Here is a 19,493-nt window from a genome sequence, read left to right as displayed (position 1 = left end):
ACTCGCATACTAGAGCCTAAACTTAACTCCCAAGGCATTGTTGGGTTACAGAGAGAGCAAAATCCTTCCAGTGTATTACAGCCAGGCTTGGCTGGGACCTTCTGTTTGTGGGACAAGTCACAGTGTCGTCTTGCCTCCACAGTGGAAAGATGCAGGATTTCTGTACAGATATAGTTCAAAAATCCATTGGCTTCACTTGCCAATTGGATAGCCATGGCTGCTTGTGTTTTCCTATCTAGGATCTCCGCTGGAGACTTTGCAGTCACTTGGTTAGCATTTGGCCCAGACTGTACATGTATACTGCACAATGGGCACCTAATATTCAAAGACCTGACATGATCCTTTGGCGAACTATTGCATAGAGACCAGACTCCCTGCAACCCTTACGCACCCCGTGCCCTCGGCCAGTTGGCCTCGAGCTCCCGGAGTCACAGTATGATCTGTGCTGATTTAGTTCCCCATTGGTAGAGTTTGTGCCACTAGAGCTTCCTATCCAAGGTCAGAATGGGAGGCTGCACCTCGGCAAACTGCTCATCAGAGAAAACAATGAGCCAGGTTCATCTCTGTCCTAGTGCTGGCTGGGGCAGAGAGAAGCATGTGTACACCCCCTATCTGGTAGCTGCAGGGGTCAGGGCAGCCCTCAGTGCAGGCTGTGTGGATGGGGCGGGGTTAGGTCTCTGCTATGCTCCCCTTTGTGCCGGGCAAGCTGGTGCTAAGCATCCCAGGGCAACACTGAATAGGGCCCACTTGCTTCACCTTCCGTCCCTGCAAATTTAGCAAACTCTGTGCCACTGAAATGCAGACACCTCTGGAGTGAAGGTCCATGGTGAACTTGCAGGCAGCAAGCTGAATACCAGTTAGGAGGATAGAAAGTTTGGACAAGGCGGCCAGGGTGAACCACTACTCACAGGAGAAGTGCTGAGAAATAAATATATTTTTCAAGACACTGTCAATGTAATCTGTTTTAGTCCTTTTCCAAAAGGAGCTAAAAGTTGTTCCAGGGCTTTCATCGGCCTGAATCCTCCTGGCAGTTTTTGTGGCCTTGCAAATGCGTTCCTATTTATGATTTTGCTGTGTTACAGGCCCTCAGGAGGTGAAAGTGGCTGTAGAGGGGAAATAAGGAAACTGACTAGACTCAGAAAAAATCGTGGAGGGGGGAACCTCTTCTCTAAACTTTTACGGTAACTTTGTGTGTTTCTTGTAACAGTAGCAGGCTAAATACACTGGAGGCCCAAGTGACTCTTAAGAGGAGGGTCCCTTTCATGTAAGGTGGGGCAGTTATTTACGGTCTCATTCACAAGGCACAACAGACTGCGTGGAATCCAGCACAGCCATTTGTGCAGGATTTGAACATGCTTCCGGGAAATCTAGGTCTGATGCTTACTCCACTCAGCTATCTCCTCTGCCTAAACAAACCTCAAAGCCACCTCTTGTTTTCCTGCTAAAAGTTGCCAGCTTAATCCTGGAGACCAAGGCTTTCTCCACCGAATAGCCGGGGCAGCTTCTTGCACTGCCTTTTATAGAGACTATCTAGAGGGCAGGGAGGGGATTGATTGGTCTCCATGGTCCATTTAGTCCTTGACGTCTCTGCTGAGACTGCCAGTAAGGAGGCAATTGGTTCCATTTGGGGAGGTGGTTAGGAGACAAGGCACCTGTCCATAGGAAATTGGACTCACCGCAAACTGTAAGGGCTTCCCTTGACCTCCAGCATAAATCCAACTTTTCCCTTGGCATTAAGAGGGATGGGCACTTTTGTCTCTGTCTATATTTTTCTACGATGTCTCTATCAAAGTGTCAGGTATAGACTGCGGGGTGGTTACGGTTAGTTTAGAATGCAGTGAAGAGGGTTAACAACGGGTTTCTTCTGCTATTGTGTGACTTATTCACTTGGGTGTCTCTGAAATTCCTCACAATCTCCTCTAGTCCTGGCTAATCTAAATCATTGTCATCCTGCAAATATTGCTACCTCACTGTTCACTCCCTTTTCCAGCTCCAACAGTATTTTTCATGTTGAGAATAATATTCCCAAATCATAACCTTTGTCCCTCTTAGCCAAAATGGGATCAGATCCCAGGTAGGAACATTTCTTCATCTTGTCACTCAAAGGTGAGGATTAGCATTTAAATGTAGCTGGCCTTTTAAGTGCAGATGACTAAAATCATGCCTAGGACAGCATGATGCAGATCTGGCAAGTGCCTTTATTTGTTAAATTCCTTCCTTCCCTCAGTATCTGTTCCCCTTTCTCTGCTAGCCAGCAGCCTCCTAATCTAGTGCCCCGCTGGCAGCACTAGCTCTAACAGCAGTAAAGTAGCTAGGGCCCAAACCAAAACCTCTGAGTTTGAATGAAAAGGGATTGATAAAATCTAATATGACCAGAAGTATTTTAAGATGGCTTTTTACTGTGAACCTTCTCCAGACCCTAGGGTCGCATGAGCATCAGGCCTTTCGGTGGCAGTGACCATCTTTGCCACTCAAGCTTAGGGATTTGCAGAGTAAAATGTTGACATTGATTTCTGTGCATTGTTCTCTGGTTTCCCTAGTAGCTCCAGTGACTGTAGGAACAGTCATTAGCGCGGGTGACTGGGAGTCAGAATTCTGGGCTCTGTTCCAAGTTCTGCCACGTATATTTGCCGCTTATATTTTGTTGAGCTCATAGATTGCAGGGTTGTGTTAACAAATTGTCTGTAAAATGGGCAGGGGCTACAGCGGTCTAAAGCGATGGCAATTGTGGATCAATCCGAGAGAAAAGCTAACCTTGTAGCTCGTGAAGGATATTGTCTCAGTAACTCTGGGTATGCACAAGCTAAGTTTATTAGGAAGCTGCCAGTAGCTGCTGAGTGGATAGAAATCCCTTACATAGGCAGTCATAAACGGTTAGTCACCTCTATTCTAGAGTTGGACTTAGCCCTTAGAATGCTGGTATTTCCAGGTTCTCATCCTAATGGCTACTTAAAAGCATGTCTGCCTGCCTCATCCGGAGCGTTAATTTCCAGCTGAAACAGAACGTGGAAGTGCTCTACCAAGTTAAACTGTTCGGCAACAAAAATAACTGCTAAGTGTTTTAGGATGATCTCAATTAAGTCCCTTTCCTCCGACCTGTCTCAGACAGGAAGCGTGCTGAACAGAAGCAATCTACTGACATCAGTTCAAAACCAGCACAACAATATTTTGTTGCTGAGCACAAAACTCCAAAGGGTTGATCGAGCTGCCTTGAACTGTTAACAGTTTGGGAGTTCGAGGACTGGAAATTACATTGAGCCATAGTTCCAGACTGGCTATATTAGGCCTTGGACCAGCGTCACGAAAGCACTGCTTGTCCAAGGGTCCAGTGAAAGCTGACCTGCCAGGGCTACAAATCAAGGCTGTGTGCCATTAGAGATCACATCTTTTCAGTGGTGTTCGACACATGATTTGTAGCCCTGGTAGTTCATGAGAACAGACTCACAGCAGGGCTTTCCAATTCCCCTTGTCCCTCTCTGTCCCTGTTCGGTTCTGCCTGGGGTTAGTGGGTGGCAGCTGTCTCCAGGGGCTAGTGCTCGAAAACAAAGTGGTGCTACGCATGGAGCTGCTCTGGGCCCTGTTTCTTGCACAGAATTAGCTGTTAATCTGCCGCGCTTGGAAAGGGGCTACGTCCTGGCGTTGGCCTGGGGATTAAAGAGGAAGATGGTCCGAATGGTACTGCCCATTTCTCACCCGTTGGTGTCCCTGCTAAATGCTCACCGTGTAACTTCTTGTTGGTCACAGTAAACCTCTCCATCCTTGTCTCTGCCAAGACCTCCTGCCCCAGAGAAAGCTGAGTCTGGCTGAGTCTCTCATGGTGCTGTTGTAGGTGGTGAAAACGCTTCTCAATTTCTGCTAAAATTTTCTCGGGCACATGCTTGAAAATCAAGGCAAGGGCCAAAAGAGTCTGGGTCCTGAAGCTGGCCTTTGAGGAGGCTGGGTGTGGACTGAGGTGCTGCTGCCAGTGGCGATGCATGGGGGTGTGTGGAGGCTGTGGGGCGAAGGGGATTGTTCGGAGCATGGGTGCAGATGCTGCTCTGTGCTGCGGTGATTCAGCTGGTCTCAGAGGCGGGTGCTCAGTCCCAAGAAAACGGAGTCTTTCTAGCCTGGAGGAAGCAATGGAGAAAGCGGGACTCTCTTGTCTGCGGGACTTTGCCCGTTGCCTGGTAATGAGGGTCAGCACCTGGGAAGCTGCTTTGGCTCTCGGCTTCTTCACGCTGCCCCAGCTAGGAGCTATTGTTGAGCACGGACACACACGTCAAAAAGACCTTGTCCCAGTGACCCAGACCTGGGCTGTACTGAAGTTAGATTCCAACAGTGGGCTGTGCTTTCAGGGCACCCAGGAAGCCCGGCGGGTGCAGAGCATGTTTCATAGGCTGTCTGTTCTGCAAATAGAAGGTGTGTTCCTAATGCTGGGTAAAATAGCAGCGAAGACATGGCAACTCCGCGCTTGGATTCCACCTCAGGCTCCTTTCCATGCTTTTACGCCAGCTCCTAACCCAATTAACAGCCTCAGGGCAGTGTCCTTGTTGCTGTTGTAACCCAGGTAAGCTAACCTGAACTAAGGACACACCTCTTGTTTGCAATTTAGGCAGAGCCCTTGGCAGTGCAGATCCCAGAGCCTGGGTGCAGTCACTTACCAGGTGACATGTCAGGTTTTAGATTTGCCTGTACAAAGCTGCAAGTCTTCAGTGCATCCTGGCTGCTGGGGAGCAACTCTTGTGATGCCAGGACTGGTGTAGTCAGCTGAAGTTTTCTGTCCCGTGGTCAGTAGCAGGGAGTTCTCAGTGAGGCATCGTTGGCTGTGAATTCAGACGTGTCTACCCACCACATGCACCCCCTTGTCAGATAGTGCTTGAGCTGGGGCCCATCAGGGCGCGCTGCGAGACTTCTCTACCACGGGGGTGTGGAGGGAGGAGGAGATGCTATTCCTGGCCAGACAGTGTGATTGTGGCTCTGCTCCTAGAGCCCTGGATAGGGGCTGTTCTGCATGAGCCATCCGGACAGGATTCAAGGGCTGACCACCTCTGGGGTAACTTCGTGCAGGTAGGCCCAGAGCAGGGCTGGATTGCCAGGTGAGCACTTCCCAATCTGAGCAAGAGGGGAAGGGCCTGGGGGTGGCAAATAACCACTGGACAAGATTCCTTGGGAACCAGCCCTGGAATGCCTGTCTGTAACTCTGGGCCCATGGGGACGGGGGTGGAGGGGAGATGGGGATTAAGCTGTGGAGTACCGGGGCGTGGGGAACCCCACTGATCTCTTCTTGCCCTGACTGGGGAAGCCTTGTTTAGGGGGGCTGTTTGCCATCTGCACCCCCAAGTGACAGTCTGAGAATCCATGTGCTCTGCACTGCTTGCCTTGTCTGTGCCCCAGGGTGTGCCCGGGCAAGCCTGCTGAGAGCACCCTTGGGCCAGCCAGGACAGGGCTGGGCATTGGGAGCAGCTACTCCACAGAACTAGCTGCAGTCCCAGAGGGAGCCCAGCACTGCTAGAAATGGAGCAAGGGAGAGGGATGCTGCAAGGAACCCCCTGGGGCAAGCAATGGCTTGGGGAGACGGGGCACAGCTGTGTGGTGGTGGGAGGATGAAGTGTTGCATCTCTCCCTTGGATGCATGGGAGATCCAGCTCCATGGCTGCTTCTCTACTCCTTCCCCTCTTCCTTCTCCCCAGCCCACTCAGGGCAGGCCTCTCCTAATCCAGATTTCTCCTCTGGATTCCAGGCCTGGATCAGGGATATCCGAGCCGGCTCCGCCACCTCCTGTGGGAACCACATCAAGTCCAGCTGCTGCTTGATAGCATTTAATGCTGACTCTGCAGGTAAGGCGCTGGGTGGGCCGAAGTGGAGCCTTGGTGGAGAAGGGTGACTCAGATGTGTGTGGAACACGGCTAATGTGCCCATTAACCCTATAGTCATTGGGGCCCCATTGTGCTAGGTGCTGTGCAAACACACCCTGCCCTGAAGAGTTTACTTTCTAATTAGACAAGAAAGGGAGAAAGGAAACATTATCCCCATTGGATAGGTGGGGAAACTGAGGAACAGAGGGGCAGTGACATGCAGGGACTAGAACCTGTGTCTCAACCCTCTAGGAGGCTCCAGACTAATAACAGGATGTTGTGAGTTAGAACAACCAACAGTAGGGAGCACAATAGGTGAAAGCAGAGGCAGGGAGGCCAGGTTACAAGACCATGTGAGTACTTATGTTCATTAAAGACATGAATATAATGAACCTCGGTGTTCAGGGCGCCTGCCTCGTGGGAAAGATGGCTCTAGCAGCACAGTGCCCCATGTGCCCTGCGGGACATTGGTTCAGCAGAATGTCTCTGGGAAGCATGGCAGTACCACATCCCAAAGTCTGTGTCTGTGGTTGGCGGCTGCCCCATTTGGGTACTGGCCTGGCTTTGCTTGGTTCCTGGGATCCACTGAGGTGTCTGGAAGTGAACAGGGGGTGACCGTCAGCTCAGTCATTACTCGCCAATAACGGACTGAAACTGGAGTGGGCTATGTGGACCCTGGTGACTGTTATCTCCCCCAATAGCGCTCTGTGCTTCAGACCGGACTGGTACGAAGCCGGCAAACTCCCTTGGTGGCGCTCTCTGCTAATGACTGGTCCAGGCACTCTCCGGCAATGGCTGGGGGGAGCTTGCACGTGCATGCCCTCAGCCCTTGGGGTGTCGTCTGTGACTGTGATACGTTGTCTGTTTCACTGCAAACCTGAGTCTCCCTGTGAACATGCTGCAGGGATGGAACCCAACACCTGCAGGAGATGGGAGCTCCCAGCTGAGCTGGCGTCAGAGGCATGTCTGCCCCGGCTTGCTTTTGGATGCTAGGCGTGCATGGTGTGTGGCACTCCTGGCAAGCAGGATGGTACTCAGCAAGGGGCAGCCGTGATGGGCTGGTGGGCAGCTCAGGACTTACGTTGTCTTTCAGGCGTGTTGGGCATCGTGCCACTGGAGAGCCAGGATGGAGGGAAGATGGCTGTGTCCCAGCTGTGCTGCCATTCAGGTGAGCTCACCAGACCAAAACATATTGAATGAGGAACCAGCGCTAGTGGGTGGGAGCCAAGCAGTCTCAAAGGCCTCTCTAACACTGCCAGGAAGGGGCAGGTTTGTGAGGCACGTTCCTATATGCTGAGAACAGGACCGAGAGCCACCAGATGCATTTCACGGGCCAGCCACTGGAAGGCAAGGAGTTTCTGTGATTAGTGACCTGGTGCGGATTTGAACCTGTGACCTAGTGGTGAGAGTCTCCCTTGCCTACTGCTAATCCATGAGCCTCCTCCCAGCCATTGCATGAGGTTCTTACAGCCAAGCAGGGCATGGATCTCTGACTGGGTCAGTGGCCCTTTGGAAAGGAGCTGTCACTTGTCGCCCACTATCCCTGTGACTCATGTGCTAGGACAGAGCGCATGAGAGTACTTGACCGCTTAGTGGGATTGCAGGGCAGCGCCTGGACAGCCTGCTGGCCTGTCTCAGCACAGGCTGCCTGCTCCAACCGGAGGATTTTTCAGGGCATATGCAGCAGATAATCAGAGCCGGAGGAGTGTGGGTGTTTTTTTTTTAAATGCTTTATGGGCCTGTATCTCGTCATTTTGTACAAATGGAAAAGTACGCAGTGACCTACTTTCTTGAGCGTGCCAGATGCAGCAGAGGGGCTGTTAATTACTGTGTCCGCCTCCCTCCCCCAGGTCCCTGCAGATGGAGTTACAAGGAGCGCCTTTCAGTGGCCTGCATGCCGAACCAGGGAATCACAAAGGGGTGTTTTGTTACCAGCGGCGTTGCTTGCTGAAGCAGGGCCTCACGCCGCAGTAGTGCGTCCTGACAGAGCTGTGCATCTGTGTGCTGGCTGTGGTGCTATCTGGGCTGGACGCTGTCTGGCTAAGGTCGTGAGGCTCCTGCAGATACTGACACCAATTTCACCCTTAAGTTAGCAAGGCATTCCACTGCCTCTCTTCATAGGGGGCCAGCAATGGAAAATCCACTTGGGCCCAAGCCCTTTGATGGGTACAGAAGGCCTGAGTGAGGGTGTTAAAGAGCAGGTTTGCTCCCATTACAGGGTGTACAAATCAAACCCAGAAAGCTGAGTCCTCGCTCTCCTGGGGTATGATGGGAGCTCTTCCAGCCTTCATGTGGGATGGCTGGATCTTTCACACACAGTGCTTTCCTCCCAGCTGTTCCATACATTTGAGTTGAGTAGCTGTCTCCCCTCCTCCTTCAGGGGTTTTCAACAGTCGTCCGAGAAAACTGGAATTTCTTACGTGGAACCAATCGCCACAAGGCCTTTTTGATCCATCCCTAACAAAGCAGAAAGGGCAGCGAGCTAGTTCTCCCCATCCCTTGGCAGAACACCTGGGACAGGCTGGTTAGCTCGTGGCAGCAGAAGGGAAAGGAAGGCGTCCCACAGTGGGTTAGCAAGGGCTGAAATAGAGCCACTCTGCTCTCCCCAGATACCTAGCTCAGCAGTGGGGCTTCAGTGATCATCTGATCTTCGAGCTGCTCATGGGAGAGGAGCTGCTAAGCCAGCGGAGGTTTGTCCATTGCTGCCTGCTGGGAGCTGTGGGCTCTGGGAGAAGCATGTAGCAAGGCTGTTGTAGGGCAGGGAGCAAGTGGGCTGTGGCTGCAGTGGACATGCTGCAGCATATGAGCCGAGAGCTGGTGTGCCATTGGAGTGAACCTCTGCTCTCCTCTCTCCCCATCAGATGTGGTGACGGACTTTGACTTTTCTCCATTTGACGCGCTCTTGCTGGCGACAGGCTCTGCCGATGAAACTGTGAGTGTAAATCGAAATGGGGGCCGAGGGGGGTGCGTGCGGCAAACCCACTTGAGCAGGGCAGTCCTGTGGCCCTGGGGTCATCTCTGGGCTGTCCCATACAGAGAGCTGGGCCTGGCTTGTACAGGACCTTTCTTGGAGAACTAAGGAGTGGGGCTGAGGGGCAGCCACAGAGGGATGAGGATGTAAAAAGGAGCTGTTCAGAGGAGGGTGCTTGGCCTTCAGGCTACGAAAAGGATGAAAACGCCTTCCCAGTTGTCGGGGGAGAGGCAGCTGCTGAGAGCCCAAGGAGATCAGTGAGATGCGGGCTCAGTGCCCCCCTCAGGGTCTGGGGCAGTGACGGGCTATGGTAACTGTGCTCTGCTGGCAGCAAGCCAAGATGTTCATAGCAGCCACCTCTGGGGTGGAGGGCGGGCTCAAGGGGCAGCCACATTTGTGCGGCAGGTGGGCTGTGTGTCTCCTCTGTCCGTGCTGGGGAGGGAAGGGGAAAGGGCTGTGATTGCCTCGGATCTATAACCCCACATGGCACCCAGGCTGTATATCCAGTTGGGTAGGACTGGGAACCCCACAGAGGCTCCAGCCCCCCTGCCTAGGGGGGACAAAGCCGAGGAGGTGAATGGCTGAGCACTTGCTGCCAGCTTTCTAGAGTAGAGGAGCCCAGTTCAAACCCCACCTCCGCACCTGGGCGCTGTGGCAAATGGAGCCTTCTGAGTGTGTGGCATCTTCCTGGGGGATTTGGGCATGGGGGGAGGGGCCTTCAAGGGGTCTTGCTGGGGTTCACCCTTGTGTCTCGGGCTGTAGGTGAAGGTGTGGCGCCTGTCTGAGAGTGGCCAGGATCTGCCCTCCTGCCCTGGAATGACCCTGGGGCCGGCGGGATGCCAGGTGGAGACACTCCAGTTCCACCCAACAGCGGACGGCGTCCTGGTGAGCGGAGCTGGGAGAACAGCAAAGGTCTGGGATGTGGCCCAGCAGAAATCCCTGACAGGTAGGCATGGCCATCACAGTCCTGCAGAGCATGTGCCCTTGGCCCAGGTGCAGCCTTTCCTGAGTGAATGCTGGAGCAAGTCTCTGCTCAGCTGCGTTTACTCCGGGAACTCCTGCTACCTGCCTGGGGCTAGTCCCTTGGCCGAGTCTGTGTCCCCTTTGTAGGTGCGGTGTTTTTCTGAATGACCTCAGTGCTGATGAAAGCTGCCACCTGAGCAGTGCTGCAGGGCACGGGTAGTGACTGTCCTAGACACCCATCAGGGTCTTAACCCCGTCCCGAAAGGGCCACCCTACAGGGAGTTCAGACACCATGGCCCAGTTATTCCTTGGCCTCCCTGCTGAGACACCCGTCCAGAGCATGTGGTGAGTGGTGGTGCGGGCACCTGCTCCCCTCACTCTGGGGCGTGTGTGAGACCAGCACATGTGTCACGCTGGCCACTGAAGAGCCCCTGCATTGGGATGGTGCTTGAGCACCCTGGCCTCAGCTGGGTTTGAGCCAGGGCCCTATGTGAAGGAGGCCTATGCCACGGCTAGGACCTCGAGCGGCTCACTTCTCCTGGCACTACCTGCATCTGAATTGGACCGGAAGCCCTTGGGGCTGGAGCATGGCCCTTCACGTGAAAATGAACCGAAATTCAGTCACCTGTTTGTTACTTCCAAGCAAAAAATCCAGAATTTGAAATGTTCAAAATGGAAGTGTTTGGCTGGAGAAGAGACTAATGCCTACAGTGGTGCAAACTGCAGCCATTCTTCTAAAGCGCTGCCGTGTGCTAAGTGTCTGACCTGTGACGAGACTGTATGTTTGTGGGGTAGGGGAGGAATCACCCCCCTTTTGCCCTCCCCTAGTGGTGACTGACAGCTGTGCCCGCCGGCAGCTTGTGCCCAGCAGGGATTGACTCCAACTCTCTCACCTCCCCAGCACTGGAACCTCACGGCGACCTGATCCAGAGTGTGGCCTGGAAACAAGATGGTGCCCTCCTTGGCACCTCCTCTAAGGTGAGCACAGCAGGTGCACCAGGTCAGGTGGGCTGGGAACCCCGAGTGCTATTTCCTGAGCAGATCTGGTGTGCAGCATTCGGGGGGGGCACACTGGGGTACGATCAAGCCACGGTGTGATGGGAGCATCTAAAGATCATTCTCCTCCCTCTGCTGTGCTAGGAGTGCTGCTGCTGCTGGAGCCTGGCCTGCTGCCTCTTCTCTCAAGCAGCCTGGGGCTGCCCGCCGCAGCACCTCGGGGCAAGCTTGTAGAACCGAGGCGTGAGTGTCGAGCAGCTTGTGCACTAGATGCCCAGGGCTCTCTAGACTCCCCCGCAGCAGAGCTAAGCCTGGACTAGCTCCCGTCTGCCAGGGAGCCCATGACAGCGGTGCAGTGGGGGATGGGACTGGACAGCTGCTGGAGGGGCTGAGCCTGGCAGAGGAGAGGGGAAATGGTAAAATGCAAAGCGCTCCTGCATGTGCCGTCCTTGGTCTTGTCCCTACTGAGCCAGCAGGCGCGGGCTGGAAAGGTCTGACCTCAGTTCTCCTTTGAACTGACCCAAATCCCTCTCACTCCGTGTGCTAGGGGAAAGGAGTTCAGCTTTTACCAGCGAAAGGGGTCTGACAAACGTGAGTCCAGGGCCTGATGCAAGGGGAAGGAGCAAATAAAATACGTGGTGGCTGATTGTCCTGGCTTCTGTGCTCCAAATACACAGCTTGCTGCTTTCCAGTGAAGACCTCCCACCCCAGTACTAGGGAAATGGCAGAGCCCTTGTCTAGAGAGTCACTCGCTTGGAAAGGCAGCAGGGAAACCAGCAAATGCCTCTTGCCATACGTGCTCTGACCCCTGCAAAACCCCTTTCCTAGAGCCACGAGGCTAGCACCATCAGTGTGCCGCCTTCTGCTCCACGTGGTATTGCCAAGATCTGTCATCAGCATTTCTGCTTCCCTCCTCCAGACTTGGGTTGAAAACACTTGATGTGTTATGAACAATTTTGCTGTCTCCCTGCAAATATACAGCAAAAGCAGCTAACCCATCATCTTCCCCGTCCCCACCTCTCTCCTCCCCTTTACAGCCTTTGCTGTTACCCTTCCTCTTAGCTCATCATGTGAAATCACTTAACAGAAAAGAGGCTGCAGTTCCTATGGCATTCCTTGCTACAATTGGGCTGTTAATCCTGGTTGCTGTTCAAATAACATCACCAGCTGGGTTCTGCCTCCCTAAATTCCTCCTGCAGTTTCAACTGGGTACAATAGTCACTTCCTATCCTTAGCTGTTATGTAGTGTTGCTGTGTGCTATTCTGTTCCACCGTAGAGGCAGCTGCATTAAGAGATTCCTGTGAGGTGGGTAAGCTCTCTGGGATCCTGCATGAACACAGGATGCTGTTTTCCTACAGTTATGTAAATCCACTAGTCATGGAGTGGGAATACAAGAGGCTGGCCTGCACTCCAGAGGCCTGCTCAGTATCTGAACACATCCGTTCCTAACGAACAATGTGGCTCTTCCCTAATAAGGGTATCTGGAGGGAAAAGTGTAGTGGCGGAATACCACTCTGCAGAGGCAGACCTCCCAGTAAGCACCCAGAGCAATGCTTGATGCAGGGACCATCTGCTAGACGAGTAATGGCTCTCTTTGAGTGGGACCTGCATTCTGGCTAATCTTCAGCAGAAAGCCTGCCAACATCCCTGCAGAGGACAGAAGAGGTTGAATGGAGGGGAGGGCATGATGCATTCTGTATTACTAGTCAAACGTATGGGCGGGTGGCGAATGTGAGACCAGAGAGTGACCCTGGATTTGGTGTTGCTCCCTGAGCAGTGTGTGCTGCAGAGGTGGAGTACTCTGTGCAACGTTCTAACGCTATGTAACAGCTGGCTTGCTTGCATGGGTACCAATATAACCTTCAGGCAGCAGGTCTATGCATAAGAACTGCAATCATAGGGCAGAAACAAGCTTTCCTGGGGATATGCTCAGCATGTATAGAGAACTGCACCACAGTGCACAGTAAGCATTTCTCCAAGTTTCTTTCAAGTCTATGGTACTAGTAAACTTGATCCTTCCTTCTGTAAAATAGGAATGTAATATTCCTGGAGTCACTAGATGGTGCTATTTCAGATTGTAGTTCTCTTCATCTGGCTGAATAAGAGTTAAATATTTTATTTACCAGATATTTTCAAGACACTGTCACTTAACATCAGACTTAATCAGTATTAATGTCATCATAACGGATAGTCATAAATAAGGCCCTACTTAACTTGCGATATTGTGGAAATTGCAGATTCTGCAATATTAGGCTTCCACCACAGTTTTGACAGCGGGAGCCCTGCCATGCCCTCCCGGGTGGCTGACAGCAAAAAATCTCAGGGAAAGTAGTAATGTATTTTATTACCACAAACAATAAGATCCATTATTACTTTTCTGCAATTTTCCATGGCTTGTCCACAACTCAGCTGCAATTTTTTGACAATCATTCTGCAATTCAAAAAGGGCCCTAGTCATAAATAGTTTGTCAGGCAGTGCTACAGAATGGTCAGCAGGGGTCACCCAGGATTTTCCATGGTTCTTGATTTTCCTGGCTTCCAACAGCAGAATTCATGCAATGTTCCCTCTAATTTTTTACATCCATGTACAGAATTAATCTTATTATGTGCACCAATATGGAGGTGAAGTGTGGTGGTGGTGGGGCTGAGGGATTTGGAGTGTAGGGGGCTCAGGGCTGGTGGTGGGAGTGGGCTCTGGGGTGTGGCTGGGGATGAGGGGTTTGGGATGCAGGCTGCCCCAGGGCTCTGGTAGGGTGAGAGGACTCCCCTCGGCCCTCTCTCGCCACAGCAGCCCAAGGCCGGGGGAGAGGCGCCTCTGCCTGTGTGCGCTTGATATCCGTGTGGCCACACAGCTTAGAGGGAACTTAGTTACTAGGTGTGTACAAAAGTGTTTGAGATCCTGATGAACAAAACTCTCATGGTCTAAAAGTAGAATTTCTTGATCGAAAATCAGAACCAACTGGATTCAAAGTAAATTTCTGCAACTTGTCCCCCTCTCTGATTGTCCAATCATTCCTCCAGTTTCTGTACCCCATGGTCTCTGAGCGTATGCGCGATCCTTAACATGGCTGGTGCTGGCTCTCCCTGGCTACCTGGATACTGCAGGCATACTGCATTTTTGTGCCTCTAGAAGAGGAAGTGAGGCACTAATATTCCTGTTGATACTGGCAAATCTGTCTGCAGCTGGGCTAATGACTTCTAGCTCTAGCTGCTGACTGGGGAAGGCAAAGTCAGACATTTGTGACAGCTTGCTGATAGCAGCCCAGGTAATCACATGCCATTGATTGGCTGTTCCCAGGGCTGTTTCTTCCCTGCCTGGCTGCTCTGGCGGGCGACTCGCTCTTTGTCCCGTCCCTTCTATTTGCCCACAGGATTGCAGACAGCATGGCTAAAGTGCAGTGAAGGCAATCCAGTGATTTTTCAAGTTGCTGGCGTTCTCGTGACTCATACTGGTCGATGCAGGCATCTGACTGCCTTCGAGCTCTCTGAGTGCAGGGCTTCCATTGGCCAGCCTGGAAGGGCTGATGCCACCTCTTGCCGTGGCAGAGTTGACCTGGTGTGGGGGATTACAGGCTCCTTGCTTTAGTAGGTGATGCTGGAAGCAAATACGACACTTCAGCAGCAAGGGGAAATCCTGGCTCACTGCTGTCAAGGGAAGTTCTGCCATTAGTTTAAATAGGCCAGGATTTCACCCCAGATCTCTGGCCCTGTACACTTTTAATCCCTCAGGTCCCTGAAGACTGAGCTTTGTCACTGCCAGTGCATGTGACTGGAACCATTGGACTCCTCCAAAGCTGTTGGGTCTTTGCTGACCACTGTCCTGGGTGGCAAGCGCACGCTTCCTCCCCTGGCCAAGCTGTGGGGGAGAGTCCAGCGCTGTGTCATTCAGAAACTCTCCTCACATCCCACTCTGCCTGGCTCCTCCAAACAGTCCTGCCCCCGTCCTGCGCTCTTGCTCTCTGGGGTAGATCCTTAACCATATTCCAGCCGTGCCCAGGCACCTTGGCCAGGCTTGAGGCCCGTTGTGCTAGGAGCTATGCAAACACAATGAGAGGCAATCCCTGCCCTGATGACACTGCCATTAAAATGACCAGACCAACGGCATCTGAGCGGAAGGAGGCTGTAAGAACAAACCCTGACGTGCTCAACCCATGGTACGGCAGTGCCACCAGCCTGAGCTGGGTTTTGCTGGGAAGTGATCAGCTAACCAGCTGGAGGATGGGAAAGGGGACTGCACAGGGCAGGTGGGGAGATGGGTGAGGACATTGGCACCAGCAGCAGAGGACAGAGAAGGCCCAGTCAAAGCATCGGTTGCTGGTGATCTCAGCGCCCAAAGGTTCCTGCTGTGGCTGATCCTGCCCACTCCTGTGCTTGTGAGTGGCTCCTCCCAGCCTGTTCTCTTCCCCAAGGGGTTGTGGCGAGGGGTGGGGTCATTGGGGGCTCGTGCCCCGTGAGGACAGTGTGGGAGGGGTAACTGGGTTGGTCTCCCCCCATGGGATGGCTGGCCCTGCCCGGTTTCCACATTGTGCTGCCCCTGCTGAAATCCAATTACCCCAGCGCTTCTGCTGCTCATTGGAAGATGAAGGGGAGGATGGGCTAGGTCCTCGGCTGGTTCCACTGTTCTGGGTTTCCTTGAATTGGGTGGGAGTGAGGGACAGGCCCGTGCTGCGAGGTGCTTGTGCAGTGGGCTGATGCGCTGCTCTGACCAGTCGGCTGCGCGGAAGGGAACGGGCGATACTCAGCCGGTCTGGGGCAGGCTTGTACCTGCTCGTCTTACCAGCAGAGGTGTTGAGGGAGGGAGCCCTAGCTCCATTAGGGCCCTGGGTGTCCTTGTGGATGCTTTCCATTCTCACCAGCGTTAAAGGACCTGTTTGTGTCCCCCTGACACCTAGGCAGGCCTCTGCCTTCAGGAGGGGCAGACATCTATTGAGAATTTAGTGGATGCCTGTGAAGGAATATGCTGCAGCTGCCCTTCCCCACTACCCGGGCTAGGCTGTCTTTGTCTGTGCCAGCCCTACAGATGCCAGCTTCCTCCCCCAGAGCCGGGCGGGCTCTGCAGGGCCCACAGGAGTGAGTGTGCCACAAACTCCCCATCAGCATGTTTGACTACAAACACACCTGGAGCATGGGCAGGACTCCCAGCCTGCAGTCTCATCTTCATAGCGGACCCAGCCTGAGACGGCTGATCCGAGCAATGCTATGGAGAGCTTGTGCCTGTGGGCATGGAGCAAAGACTGATTGAGAGGAAATGCGTGACAGGGGATGGATCACTTGAGAATTACCTGTTCTGTTCATTCCCTCTTGGGTGCCTGGCATTGGCCACTGGTGGATGACAGGATACTGGGTTAGATGGACCTTTGGTCTGACCCAGTGTGGCCATTCTTATGAGAGAGGACAGAGTAACACATTGCCCATCTGTAGCATCATCCCCCAAGGATCTCTAGCAGCATGTGCACTGGACGCGTACTTACTCCCAGTGTACTGCTCGGGGTGGGACCCCAGAGGAAGAGCCAGTAACAAAGCCATGACCAGAACCTAGCAATCCTGCATGCCGGGCAGCACCTCTCCCATTTTTACAGCACCTAGCACAATGCGCTTCCCATCACTACCATAATAACAAGAGCCCATGACTTCCAGCCCAGCTCAATTCACCGGAGAGATTGAGACTTCATCCTAAAGAAACCCACTGCTTACTCCTGGCTGTTGTTCCTAGGGACGGCAGAAGCAAGCTTTGTTCCATGCTGAGCCAGGGGAGAGCGGGGCTCAGCCTTGGCTGAGGCAGGGATGTGTTAGGGTCGCCAACTTTCTAATCACACAAAACCAAACACCCCTGCCCCGCCCCTTCTCTGAGGCCCTGCCTCCTACTTGCTCTATTCCCCGTCCCTTTGTTGCTCACTCTTCCCCACCCTCCCTCACTTTCATTGGGCTGGGACGGGGGTTGGGGAGGGGTGAGGGCTCTGGGCTGGGGCTGGGGAGGAGTGGGCTCTGGGCTGGGACAGGGGGTTGGGGTGCAGGGGGGTAAGGGGTTTAGAGTGCAGGAGGGGACTGGGGGCTGGGGCAGAAGGTTGGAGTGTGGGGCCCTCTGAGGAAGTGGCCGCCAGGTCCCTGAGGCCTCTAGGCACATAGGCAGCTGTGCGCACTGCCTTTATGCCCACAGGTGCCGCCCCCCGCAGCTCCCATTGGTTGCAGTTCCCGGCCAATGGGAGCTGCAGAACTGGTGCTGGGAAGGCCTAGGGGCTGCAGGGACCTGGCAGCCACTTCCGGGGGCAGCGTGGAGCCAGGGCAAGTAAGGAGCCTGCCTTAGCCCTGGGCCCCTGCTGAGTTGTCGACCAGACTTTTAACAGCCCGGTCAGTGGTGACAACTGGAGTTGCCAGGGTTCCTTTTCAACCGGGTGTTCTGGTCGAAGACCAGGTACCTGGCAATCCTAGCTGTTTTGGAAAGTCACCAGGCACATTCTGGGCACTGTAGAAATGATGAATCGGGGGCTAGGTGTCTCAGAGCTGGCTGGGTTTGTGTGGGGCATTGCAGTGAACCGGGGGAGCTGACCCCTTCATCCTGGTTGAGAGAGGGAAAAGGTGGTGGTGTGGGACTGTGGCGAGTGAGCACTAGATGGTGCTTGTGACACACATACTGCTCCGGAAGGGCCGGCAGTGCGGCACTTTCCCTGCCTGGCTCGAGCACCCAGCTCAGGGCAGGTCTCTGAATTCTGCAGGGGCAGGCCTCTGACCTTCAGGGCACCCCAGCCTTGTCTGTGCTTGACTCTAGCAGAGCCGGGGTGGGCCGGCTGGCGCTGCTAGGGTCCTGGCACTGTACCTCTTGCTCAGAGCCAGTCTGGGGGACGTGGTGTTAATGCAGCCCTGTCCCTTCTAATGTCCCCCTACTACTGGAGCTCCCCATCACTAGAGCTCCCTGAGGAGTCTCTCCAGACCAGGGCTCTGGGGCTCTGTCCTCGCACCCCCATCCTCCCGTGCCCTCGTGGGAAGGCTGGGGCATGGAGCCCTCAGCAGCTGGGAGAAAGGCTCTGAAGGTTTGAACAGCTTGATTCGTAATAATTTCTCTCCACTGGGAGCTGCTTCCTTGTAGGGTCACAACCTTGCTAATTCCCCGCTCAGCCAGCCCTTGGCTGCCTGGGGGGCTCTGTCTGATGGAGGGTTGGGGGAAGACACTTTTCAGGCAGACATGCCAAACCCATGAAAAAAAATGCAGAAATTGGGCTTGTTTTTGGTTTAATTGGCTTGTGAGTTGTTTGTTGGCTAGTTTTTGGCTTCTAGCTTGTTTGGCTTGTAGCTTGTTGCTTTTTTTTTTTTAAATTAATTAATTTTATTTTTTTTATCAGGCCCTGGCAAGCAGGGGCAAGGTGGGGGAGAGAGTCAGGGGTGCACAGTGGGCCCACCACAGTCCCAGACTGCACGCCAGGGGGATCTAGTCACATAGAGTGTTGGGGTTCTTAGGGATTGGCTTGTTTTGGCCTTATTTTGAAATGGGATTAGCTTGATTTTTTGGCTTATTGTGAAAGTCAGGGTTCTTATTTACTGTGTGAAAATTGGCAACTGTGCTTTCAGGCCCTTTTCTAAAGCATGCCTTAAAAGTTCCCACTCCTGAGAGCTGAGTGGGGGCAGGTTGCACAGTGGGCTATTGGCCGCCTTGCTGCCAGCTCAGCAGAGGTCCCATGGCACTGGGCTGCTGTCAGAAAGCTTCATTTGCACCTGCCAATGTGCTGAGGTGTGAACAGCCTTCAGGATCCATAGATCTGGTAGGAACAGATGTGGCCACCCGGGCAGTGCTTTCCCATTGGACCAGCTTCCTCTGCCCCCTGGTGGTGATAATGACAAACCTCATGGTAGAGTGTGCTTCCCAAACCAAATACCAGGCTGGTGGAATTACTGTATTGAGTGTCCTTGGGATTGTCCTGTGACGAGGGTTTGGCTGGAGGAGGTGGTGACTGAGCAGAGCCCAGCAGCAGTAACCAACCATTTGGGCCAGGAAGTGAAGAACATTGCAGCGACATTAAGTAACAGGGGAACTGGACTGCAATGACCCAGCTGGAATCTGGCCCGATTGCACACCTTGCATCTCTTCTCCGGCACAGTAAGCTCTGCCTGGTCAGGAGGGGGCAGACCCTCCATCTGCCCTCCTTTGTGCCTGTAGCCCAGCCTGGGTTGGCATTAACCAAGAAGAGCGCCTTTGGTGTTACATCACCTGCTCACTTGCAGCACTTTGGCACAGAGGATCCCAGTCCAAGCAGTGACAGGATCTGTCTGCTCTTCATGTGAAACCAGGTTCCATGCACCTTCCCCTGAAGTACTGGCTGCTGTCAGAGCCAGGTTTTTGGACTAGATGGACCTTGGGTCCAATCCAGTCTGGACAGTCCTAAGTCCTGGCAGGCACTTTGCTGGCCCCTGTCTAGCTGGGTAGCAGTGCTGTGCTGTTGCTGTGGGGCAATTGATCCTCTTCCTGCTGGTGCTGCTGTCCCACAGGAATGGGGCTGGGGCAACAGCTGAGAGGAAGAATTTCCTGGGCTCAGCTAGAATGCATAGACAGGCGTCTTCGGTCTGGGGCATAGCAGTGATATGTGGTGTGTGTTCGGTCCCCTTGTGCTGCCTCTTCTCCCTGATCCTATGGTTGGGTGGCTGGGCTGAGTCGAAGGCCATAATCTGCTGCAAGGCAAATGCTGTCCTGCAGGCACTAGGGCTAGCATGGGGCTGGGCCCAGAGAAGGGAGTGAATT

At 53.6% G+C, this 19,493-nt stretch overlaps 1 protein-coding gene across 1 annotated transcript in view; it reads left to right on the top strand.

The window, feature by feature from the left end:
• CORO7 (coronin 7) overlaps positions 1 to 19,493 on the top strand; it is a 182,763-nt gene that overhangs the window by 7,211 nt on the left and 156,059 nt on the right. The window contains exons 2-6 of the mRNA XM_074965691.1: positions 5,720 to 5,816; positions 6,928 to 7,002; positions 8,696 to 8,766; positions 9,568 to 9,751; positions 10,670 to 10,746. Of these exons, the coding sequence (XP_074821792.1) occupies positions 5,720 to 5,816; positions 6,928 to 7,002; positions 8,696 to 8,766; positions 9,568 to 9,751; positions 10,670 to 10,746 (504 nt within the window). The remainder of the gene's footprint in view (positions 1 to 5,719; positions 5,817 to 6,927; positions 7,003 to 8,695; positions 8,767 to 9,567; positions 9,752 to 10,669; positions 10,747 to 19,493) is intronic.

The sequence above is a fragment of the Natator depressus genome, chromosome 10 (assembly GCF_965152275.1).
Source record: "Natator depressus isolate rNatDep1 chromosome 10, rNatDep2.hap1, whole genome shotgun sequence".
Taxonomy (NCBI): Eukaryota; Metazoa; Chordata; order Testudines; family Cheloniidae; genus Natator; species Natator depressus.
This window is presented reverse-complemented; position numbering and strand designations above follow the sequence as displayed.